At 47.8% G+C, this 11,097-nt stretch overlaps 1 protein-coding gene across 1 annotated transcript in view; it reads left to right on the top strand.

Annotated features, from left to right (window-relative positions):
* Nucleotides 1-551: 551 nt before the first annotated feature.
* The window catches only part of oxr1a (oxidation resistance 1a), a gene marked incomplete in the record, with an annotated part of 32,779 nt that continues 22,233 nt past the window's right edge, over nucleotides 552-11,097 (top strand). The window contains 2 exon segments of the mRNA XM_067237440.1: nucleotides 552-848; nucleotides 9,484-9,566. Of these exon segments, the coding sequence (XP_067093541.1) occupies nucleotides 680-848; nucleotides 9,484-9,566 (252 nt within the window).

The raw sequence follows: 11,097 nt of genomic DNA, 5'->3' as shown, positions 1-11,097 counted from the left end.
ACTCTCCAGTTCACTACCTAAATCAGCTCCCCAATTATTAGACCTGCAAGTTCTACTCCGTCAGATTTTTCACTCCCACACATTCATTTGGCCACAGCAAATGCCAACTCGTCCTCTCAGAGAAGGTGATCAGACACTTATATGTCAGAGGTCTGGAAATCCAAGAGTGCATTCATGTTGGGGGGACTGACTGTAGTGAGTGACGACAATCCCGTCAATTTATTACAGAGTAGTCTTAAATCATTTTCAATAGGCTACTTTCCTTGTTGCATTTAAAACCGCCACCTTTGCAGAATGATCCCATTAATATAACTGAACGATCCTGTGTCGGAATTAAGCCACGCTCAATTGTTAGCCAGTTGACACCCTGGCAGTTTCAGTCATTTGAAAAGTATTGTTCATTTTCTGTGTTGCTAGTCCCCAACGTCGACTATAAATGCAACTAGAAACGAGCCACAGAAGTGCTGCCCTGCTGACTGGGCTATCTGCTACGCTGTTCGACAACACCCCGAGTAAAAAAAAGTTTTGCGGTTGTTTACGTGACTTAGTTCCTGTAACTCCGACTTCCCTGAAGTTATAGGATATCGGCTATGCAAGGCAATTGTTAGCCTACTATCTAGGCAGTTTTTTGGTTACAAGGCAGCATGCATTTTGCTATTTGATTTGTCTTTCGGTAGTTATGAACTACATTTTGTCGTTCACCGGGAGCAGCGCCCGAGCTGTCAGAGACGCTGTCTCGAGCAGAATCTGGCCCACTTCTTCCAACCAGGAGGTCGTTCAAGATTCACCCTCGGATCAAATTAATACGTCCGCACGTGGTGATATCAGCTACACCTACTTAAAAACAGGTAGAATTTTTATTTGACAACTTTCTAGCAGGCTATTTGCTCAAGTGACTGGAGTCCGTGACTACTGACACGAGGAGTTGCACTGCTGCTACTGACACATCGCAGTTTACACGCACGTACGCCTTTGAAATTGAGGCATTGAATGATGCAGGATATAAAGGTTACATTTATAATTAAATGGGCTACATAATGCAAAATCTGGTAGGCCTAGTTGTTGGTTTCGTTTAATCTTGAAAAGGGGAGGACAGCCGTAACCATCATGCTGCAGTAAACAAGACGGCGATCTGTCACAGTTGAGCTGTTGACCACGGTTCAAACACATGACCAGGAAATCTCTCTGCTATCTCCAACAGGTCTCTGCCGATTTACACTTACAACACGTTTGTAGCGTCTTTTTCACAGCAGTGGTTATTTCTTTTAGATTCGTCCGTTTACTCTGAGCCTGTATGTTATTAAATGTAGTCAAAAGGAACCAGCGTACCAATTAACTTTATTTTGGGGACAAGTAACCCCCTAGGCATTCCAACTATTTAGTAAGTTTGCAGAAGAGGTGCATGCGTAACCAGTGAGTCTAATCCCTAATATACAAACCTATACCTACCGTCCTCGGGGCAGACAGTTATAATTACAGTGTTCTGATTTTGTTTTCTTCATGCAACTAACTTCAACCAAGACCAACTGTATCAGTGCACCCTTAATAAATCCAATTAGTCAACTGTTTACTATAAATAAGTCAAACAAATCTTATGTTAGGACACCCCTCCTCATCAAGAAACACCCCCACCATCCATCTTATCAAAATATGTCTTGTAAGATGTAAAAAAACAACAACAAAAAAGTTCCAACATAATTAGTCTATCATAATTCCTGGGTGTGCAGAAGCACAGACTGTAGCCTACTTAGGGGCTCCCATCTCCTCCCTGTTCCAGTCTTGTGTACAGTCTCAGGCTCCATGTCAGCCAGGTTAATTGTTTGCCCTAATTAGGACAAGGATTAATAAGACGCACGTTCCACTGCTGCTCTGGAAACACCAGTGAAGGCAGCTCAGTTCATTAGCGCTCCCACTGGCCCCCTCTCTCAGCTCCACCCTGGGGGGCGGGGGACATGGAAGGAGGGGGGAGAGACGGAGCTATGGAGGGTTGGACTGGGAGATGGGGGCACACCACCAGGGGGCCAGTAAGGGGAGGCTGATAGACAGGTAGGCAGACAGGCAGGCAAGCAGACAGACACGCAGGCTGACAGGTAGGCAGGCAAGTCAGCAGATTTACAAACACGCACACGTACCCCGGACCCAGACAGACCCGGAGAGGTATGCTAACTGGCCAGGCCTCAGCAGGGTCCAGCACAGTGCCCCTCCTGTCCCAGTCAGGCCTCAGCAGGGTCCAGCACAGTGCCCCTCCTGTCCCAGTCAGGCCTCAGCAGGGTCCAGCACAGTGCCCCTCCTGTCCCAGTCAGGCCTCAGCAGGGTCCAGCACAGTGCCCCTCCTGTCCCAGTCAGGCCTCAGCAGGGTCCAGCACAGTGCCCCTCCTGTCCCAGTCATGAAGAATGAGCAGGACAGGACCTCTGAGAGCTCGACCCACTTACATTCACTGTGGTCGGACACAGAGTGGACCAGGCCCAGCTCCTGGGCCCCGGTGCTGCTATGGATTGCTCTGGGCTGAGTAGGCCAAGATTACAATGGGTCGTCCATCATTAGTATTCATTACCAGAGGCTGCAGGAGAAGTGGACAACCTCTGTCTGCAGCTTAGCTGTGGGAACAATAGCAGAGTGAACAATAGTATCCCCTACTCTGACAAGTCTGGTTTGGAGACTCATTTGAATGCATAGGTTGTGAGATTTAGTATAAATGACACAAGAAGATGTGTTGCTAACCATCTTTCAGTTGCTTCGTGTGGCCGTGTGGGGGACTGTTGTTGTAGAACTTAGAGATATGTTTGTTCTGGCACAGTCACATCACAAGTTGCAGTGGTAGTATACGTTGGTGGTGTTCATCTGATGACTGTCATCCACCCCCCTCCACAAGAACCCCTCCAGTACATTAGAAAACCACAGGGTTCTGTGCTGAAATTAGCATCTACTTACGGCATGTCACTTGAATCCGCCCCCTTGCCTGACCCACCTCTGACCACAGATTGATCTGAGCAGGGTTGCAGAGTATGCGCTATTTGTTTTGTGTCTGTTTAGAATAAATGCTGCTCCAAAAAAAAGAAAAAAAAACGGACCAGCCACAAGCTGGTGGGGAGGGGAGGCGGGGGGAAGGGGGGCAATGGGCACCCTCTCCCATGGACAAGGTCGATGTCTGACTAATCAACACACACTCTTATGAAACAGCTGTTTGTTTACCTACTGCCTGAGAGACATATTCACTCTCATTCTGCCATTTATGCTCATTTTATTGATTAAATATCACGCCCCCCACCCCTCCACACTTCTTTTTTTTACCGCATTATTATTCTTGTCAGTGCCTTCCTCACAGATGTCTCTGTTAAAAAGATATGGCACTGAAGAATTCAGATGGGATACAGACATAAACATCCTGGGTGGGTGTTGCTGCTTTAGTGAGGGAATGTTCATTTAGCTGTCAGCTCTCACCTCTCTGCCACAAGGAGAGGTCTTGAAGAGATGTTCACTGACTCTGTAGCCCCCCTCCCCCAACCCCATTGGACAACTTGGGTTGGGTGCAGAGCTGACTGTAATGTTGGTGACACATACCAGCCTAGCGCTTCTGTTGCTCGATGGCTAAAGCACAGCTGTGGTCACTCCTACCAGCACAGCTGACGTGTCCCGACTATCCTCTGTTCCCCTGGCTCCACTCAACATGTCACAGACACTCTATCTCCACTCGACTGCAGGTTTGTTAACATGCAATGTCCAAGATTAAGGTCGACTTTAGTTAATTGTTTGTTGATGTTCTGTGAGACATGTACTGTTCCATACTCGTATGTGCTCTGCTGTACTGTAGCATACTGTCACACATAGCTAGGCCATTTAGATTACACTTACAAACTGATTTTGTATATGAGTAACTGAGTTACATTTGGACAGCATGGACACTAAGGTCTGTGTCTTCAGAGTGTTATTGGCAATGTGGTTGTTGACATCCAGATTTGGACAAAGCTAGCTGTATCCCAGGGCAACCGCCTCCTCCCTCTGGTCCCCTGGCTTTGCGACCCGATCCAGCCGTGTTTGTTGTTGTTATTGTTGCTGAGGTCATCACATCTGGTACTGACTCGTAACCTGAGAGGAGACGGACGACGCTACAAAGATGCAGGGTTCACCTGTCGAAATCTGAAAAGGGGATGAATGTGTCCCAGTCCACCGCAGTGTCAGCGTCTGAACCAATCAGACGCTGACACTGCGGTGGACTGGGACACATTCAGCCCCAACAAAGCGTAACAAAACATTTATTAACGGAAACGGTAACGCTTTGAACGTCCTGTTACGGAAGTGTTGCAACTATGGAAGCCTTGCACAGCCTTTTTAATGTGGCAGGTTTATGCCCCTGGCCTCTGTCTCACTAGTTAGGGTTATGATTGTTAATTATTTGCTCATCGGTTTACTAGTTGATTTATTGCTTCTGTCTGATGAATTAACGTCAGTGGAACTGTTCTAAAAAACAAACAGGTTGTAATTAACGTGTGAGGGGTCAATAAGAAGCAAGCATTGTAGGCTTGACACAGCAGAGAAAATAGATCATCAGGCTCATCAGTTGACAGGTGGATTGATTGCTTTTGTCGGATGAATTAACATCAGTGGCACTGTTTTGAAAAAGAAACATCTTGTGATGGTTATTTTGTGTAAAGGCATTGAGATGTAACAATTTGTGACACATTGTTACAATAGCATTGAAAGAAAAAGAAGCAGAGCTGGTTCACTTTGAGACGCATTTGCTGTCAGTCAGCATTCCACCGTCATTAAACACACAGCAAATCACCCCTTCTACATTCACAGGGCTGTCGATTTAAAAACCAGGAACTCACATGCACTCCAACATTGCTTAAAGTGAGACACACTATGCAGTCATCGCTCTGCTTATGTTACCTCCATTATTCCAGCCTCCACCCTTGGTTCTTTTTGCTGTGGCAATCACCGATATCGTAGCTCTCTGCCACGGATGTTGAGAGAGCAGAGCAGAACCATAACGCCGAAACAAAGAGTACTGTGAATACAGCATCTTAACTATTACTGAGTCTTCCTGCCTGAAACATCTGAGATTTCAAGGAGACCAAGCCATGCTTCACTGTGTGGTACACCGGGGTCTTGCTAGGCTCCTCTGTGTTTTATAAAGTCCCTTAGTCTCCAGACCCATTTCCAAAGGCAGCGATATTGCACACAGTGCAATATCCCTCAGAGCCCATGGCAGGCTCGTGGTGTGATTAGTCTGCCTGGAGTGAGCGCTAATGAGGAAGTCTGGATGGGGGTGACACTCGCAGAGCCACTGACAGGATCAGGGTTTGATTAATTGACCTGGAGCGTGTGCTAATGAGGGGGCAGGGAAGACTGGGGGCTGTGTCTGACACGACATACATAGTTCCCATAGAGGGTGGTGTATGGTTGTGGGTTGGCTAGTTTGGGTGGTGTGTATGGGCTCTGTAGAGCTGGTGTGTGTGCAGGTTCTGTCAAGGTGGTGTGTGTGTAGAGAAGCCACTGTATTCGCCGCTGTAGGAAACTGTGTTATGTGCTGGAGCTCGTGGGAGGGTCTGCCAAGGGAGGCTGCTGTCATCCTTTATTTCCTGTGTTTAGTGGGATAGCTTACTAGGCTAATATATATGCATTACAATGGCTTCCTGGCTGCCAGCGCAGGTATGTCAGAGTACAGGCCACCTGGGCACCCTCCTGCTCTGTATGATATAGCTGTAAGCATTCTGTTCTGGAGAAAGGATCTGCTGTACCGTTTGCTCTCGTATCGTCATGTTTTGATTAAGAGCGACAGATCATTGGTCATAGTCAGTGCCAAGTCAAAATTCGATAACTAATATAGCGCTTAATATAAATGGTTGTTGCTTCAACAGATCCTTCACTCGAACTTTGTGAAGTGTTGGGCTTTGGGAGGGTGTTTGAGGATGACTAAAAGACAACGTGTCCTCTCTATGCTTCCATGTTTCCCAAGTGAACTAAAGAAAACTGTTGGCATTAGACTAAATGTTCTTCTGAACAACATCTTCCAGTGTGGCCGTTGGTTATGTTGAGGAACCAGCTGACACAAGCTCCGTGCTCAATTTATCACCGCTAGACAATCCTCTCCAATGAGTGACTTTCCCTCTTCTACTTAGTAATTGAAGGTATTAAACGAGATAATCGGTTTATGTAGTTTTGTGCCACAAGCGACTGCTGTGGTGCGTATGCGCGTGTGTGTGTGTGCGCGTGTGTGTCCTTGGGTGAGAGATCATTTTGTCTTTCACTGCTGATTTCCTAAGCTTTCACACACACTTGTGCTCTGGTTAGACATTTAGCACACATTCAACCCCACTCAGACGGGTTGGACCATTACTTCTTAAAGCATTTATGAATACCTTCTCAGTCCTCATTAGGAGTCATTTCAGACGTTTTGAAATAACCGTGGTTTTCATTTCAGTAGCTTGCCCTCAACTGAATTATTTTTGTTTTGCTGTTCAGGTTGGTATTTTGTGTTAGGATACAGCTGGTGTGACTCACAAAATGCATTGTGATATTAAAATGTTGCTTAATGGAACAAATGGCCATACTTTTGCAACAATATTCCCAGATTCAGAGGAGAGCTCTGGACTTCTCTCGCTCTGCTGCCTTCCCCAACTCCCCCACCAATGCACACACACATGATATGCCCCTTTGCCCCTCAGTCCTCTGTCAACAAACACATTCTAGAATTTACTGAGGGAGAGAAGTCCATTGGACCGCATGCCTGCTATCTCCAAGACCTGAAGGCCTTCCCTGTAGGCCAGAACCATACCCAGGCATTGTCATCCTCATCATCATCATCACGCATCCCGGGTGTAGACACAGCTCTTCTTGAGCCAGGCTCCTTGTGACCAGCCCATCTCAACATGAGACAGACTTTTGTTTTCACAAGACTGAGTCACAAGACCAAGTCGCCCCACTAATACTGTCACCTGATATTGTTCTAGGTGCTCCTAGCTAGAATGACAGAGGAACAGTTGATGACACAGAATCTTGGTGGAACAGCTTCAGTTACCCACCTGTTCTTTTAGCAGAATGTTAGTTGACAGGTAATGTCACATCTGTGTTACGCTGTGTTACGTAACATTTATATGGGAACAGACTAGTAATGCTGATTGGCTATGGCCAACGGGCAGTTCCTTCTTGCTTGTCACATCAAATAACACTCAGACGTGCCAAATAAAGAATAACGATACATATGTTCCCCACCATTTCTCATTATGAATATTTATGTAGAGCATCCTATAAATACTTGACAAACAGAACAGAATGTTCTAGACAGGCGTATGTGGTTTCTGGTAGGTGAGGATGCGAGTGTTTTCCTGGACTACAGAGAGTCTTCTGTGAAGACAGAGTATGTCTCTGTGTTTCTAGAGTGTGAAAGAATGCCCCTGTTTCTGGTGGCACAATCCTGGTGGTGGTTTAATTTTAGATCGAGCTCTCGCTCACTATGCAACACCCTACAGCTGCTAATGTATCCTTCTGTCTCCCCCCCTTCTTTTTCTGTCTCTCTCATCCTCTTTTCTCTCTCTCTCTCTCTCTCTCTCTCTCTCTCGCTCTATCTTTCCCACTCCCTTTGTCTTCCCTCCTATCAATGCTCTCCCTCCTTCCCTCTCTCTCATATTTGTTTTAGAAGTGTGCGGCATTTTAGCTGGGTCATAACACAAGTTACCTCAGATTTCACACAATGCCTGAGTGCTGACTTGACTGGCCATCTCAAACTAGGCTGTAGACGACGGCATCGCTCGCATTGTTTGGCTGTTTTATCAATACAAACAAAGCTTCTCAACGCCTCCACTGTAAAGTGAACTCCCAATACCCTCAGAAAGACTTGAATAGACAGTGTCTGGCTGAGTCAGAAACATAGCTTCCTGGTACAAAGGGTCAGGGTCTTCGGCAGTGTTAAGCGCTACCTTAACAGCATTTACTGGGCTATCAAGTAGAAAACATCCCATTTAGCAATATAATCCCACCGGCTATCACTAAAAAGAAGGGAAGAAAATGTGAAAGCTAAAAAACCAACACAAATCTTCTGAAGATTTTCAATACAAATTGTATAACTTTCCATGTCTTTTTATTGACATTTTTCACAGTGCACACTGTAAACACTATCCACAAACAGATCATATATACTACCTAAACAGTGACAACCTTTCAATGACACAGTACACAGTGAGGCTGAGGTGTGAGGTATGACCAAGCAAAGCTCTCCTTCCGGAACCTCTACAGTGTTCCTGAGCTACAGTCCAGTTTCTCCATCTGAGAGCAGGAAGTTCATGTCTGCTAGTTTAGAGTTAATTTTGCTCCAGCCCCTGACAGGAGTCATGGTTGTACCTGAAACCTTTTTGATTCTCACCTCCATCCCTCCCTCCCTCCCTCGTTCCTCTCTGCAGCCCAGAGCCCCAGAAATAGCACGCCTGGTGAATGACTCATGTTTTTATCCGAGCCGTGAGGTGACTGATGCACAAGTGGGGAACTTGTTATGGCTACTCCAGCTTCTGAAGAACACGCTGGGGTGTGTGATCAAATGGGGTAAAGGGTGGGTGCGGGGGTAGTGTACTCTACAGCATGTTATTATACAGTTTCCCCCCAGTCTGCCAGCCTTGCCCTAGCCTCTTTACCTTGCCCCAACCTTTCCCAGCCACTTAGCTTCCCAGACTTAACCACACCAAACCTCATTTCTACACACAACCACAGCCCCCCACCTTCCTCCCACTCTACCCCATCTCTTCCCCATACCACATACCCTACCCCAACCACAGCCCCTCACCTTCCTCCCACTCTACCCCATCTCTTCCCCATACCACATACCCTACCCCAACCACAGCCCCTCACCTTCCTCCCACTCTACCCCATCTCTTCCCCATACCACATACCCTACCCCAACCACAGCCCCCCACCTTCCTCCCACTCTACCCCATCTCTTCCTCATACCACATACCCTACCCCAACCACAGCCCCCCACCTTCCTCCCACTCTACCCCATCTCTTCCCCATACCACATACCCTACCCCAACCACAACCCCCCACCTTCCTTCCACTCTACCCCATCTCTTCCCCATACCACATACCCTACCCCAATCGCAGCAGCCCTCTGCCTCTCCCAGCAGTTCTCTGATGGAGGTCAGACTGCTCCGTGTCTGCTAGAGAGAGACAGACAGGGAAGGCAAGGTGAACAGGACTGAACGCCTATCAGTGTGCTCAGCATAGAGAGAGAGAGAGTGAGAGAGAGAGACAGTGAGAGACCGAGAAAGAGAGAGAGCGCGCGCTCAAGAGCAAGGGAGAGAGAGCAAGAGAGGGAGAGAGAGAGCGGTGGAAGGAAGAGGCTCGGCTCTCACAACGCTGGCTGGCTGGCTCGCACGCTCGTCGTTGACGAATGAGCTGTCTGCCCACAGGGCTGGGAATCTGCAGCTTGTGACAAGCTGGGGGAGAGAGGAACATGAACGTAATGCGTACCTTGCCCCGCTTGCTTTCAGATACCGGCCAGAAGAAGACCCCAGAGAGGAAGGATGGGAGGCGCATGTCCTTCCAGAGACCCAAGGGGACCATCGAATACACTGTGAGCAACAACCACACTGCTGTCTCGAGTCTGTCTGTGTCTGTCTCTCTGTCTCTCTCTCTCTGTCTCTCTCTCTCTGTGTGTCCTGCTGCTTGATCTGCCTTCCTCGCTGTCGCTTGCCTAGCTGCTGCCGTGGTAGCGCTGATGCTGACGGGGGTTTTGGAAGCCTGCTCGCACTCTCGTCTGGATGGCGCTGGATGGTGGAGCGATTAGTGTCTGTGCCTCCGTATAGCACGTGTGCTCGGTTGGATGTCTGTTTACATTGAGGACAGTGTGTCTGTAGGTCCTTGTAGGATGTCTGTTTACATTGAGGACAGTTTGTCTGTAGGCAAAAGGTCTCCTAGCTATACACTCTATCTGTGCCCTAATGGTAAGCTGTAGCACATAGCACCATGTGTGTCTTTACGTGTGTGTGTACATGTGTGTGTGTATTTTCTGTTAGTGTGGGAACTGCCAGTGAACCTACGTGTTATCGGCTGAGGGGAATCAAGTTTCTGTGGGTTGGCAGAATAAGGGTCTGTTTGTCGGTTGGTACCGTGTTGTCTCCTATCAGCCAGAATTCCAGCACAATGACCTTCCCAAAGGTCCATCATTTCTATTGATTTGGCGTCTCTGTTGTGTGTTGTGTTGGGGATAGAGGCGGGGGGGGGGGGGGGGGGGGGAGGGAGAGAGGGAAGGAAGGAAGACAGAGAGAGACATGGAAGAAAAAGATAAACAGAGTATGAGTGAGAGAGAGCGAGAGCGAGAGAGAGAAGAGAGAGAGAGAGACATGGAAGAAAAAGATAAACAGAGTATGAGTGAGATAGAGAGAGAGCGAGAAAGGGAGAGAGAGAAAAGAGGAGAGATAAATAGCTGGTGTTTCTCCAGTACCATCTGAAAATGGTGTCTGAGCAGCGTCTGGTTGTGCTCTTGAAATGACCCTCAAATCCAGCTGCAGTCGAGCGGCTTCTCCTCGTCGTGGTAACGGGGAGAGCGGGACGACCGCCGCCCTGGTCGCCGAGTCGAGGGAGGGAACGTGGAGGGATGGAGGAAGAAGGGAGGAGGGAAAGATGTAGAGAGGGAGGGAGAGAGGGTTGGAAACAGGAAGAGAGGGAGGGAGAGCAGAGAGATAGAGAGGCTGGTCACGGCTATTAATTAGACACTACATCGATCCCAGCCTCGTTTGATAACATGTCTAAGCATCCAGCTACAATCTCTCTCCCTCCACTTCATCTCCATCTGTTCTGATAATTGTGCCTTTTTCATCCAACCCTCTACTTTCCCATGAAGTATTTCTTTTTAGCTTCAAGACAGATGCTATTCAGAGTATCTCCCTTAACTCGCACGCACGCGCAAATACACACACACACGCATTCCTTCCCCTCGGTCACCTGTGTGTCTGCGCACAGCAGGGTGATTGACAAGGCACTTGTCTTGGCTGAGGTATGAGAAGCGTGCAATGTTACGACAGGATATTTGTCAAAGCACGAGCAGTTAGTCAAGGCCTTGGTTTGGGGTGAGGTGGGAGTGGGACTGGGGCCAAGAAAGGGAT

The sequence above is a fragment of the Osmerus mordax genome, chromosome 6 (assembly GCF_038355195.1).
Source record: "Osmerus mordax isolate fOsmMor3 chromosome 6, fOsmMor3.pri, whole genome shotgun sequence".
NCBI classification, from domain to species: domain Eukaryota; kingdom Metazoa; phylum Chordata; class Actinopteri; order Osmeriformes; family Osmeridae; genus Osmerus; species Osmerus mordax.
The sequence above is the reverse complement of the archived record's forward strand: the minus strand, read 5'-3'. Positions and strand labels throughout refer to the sequence as shown.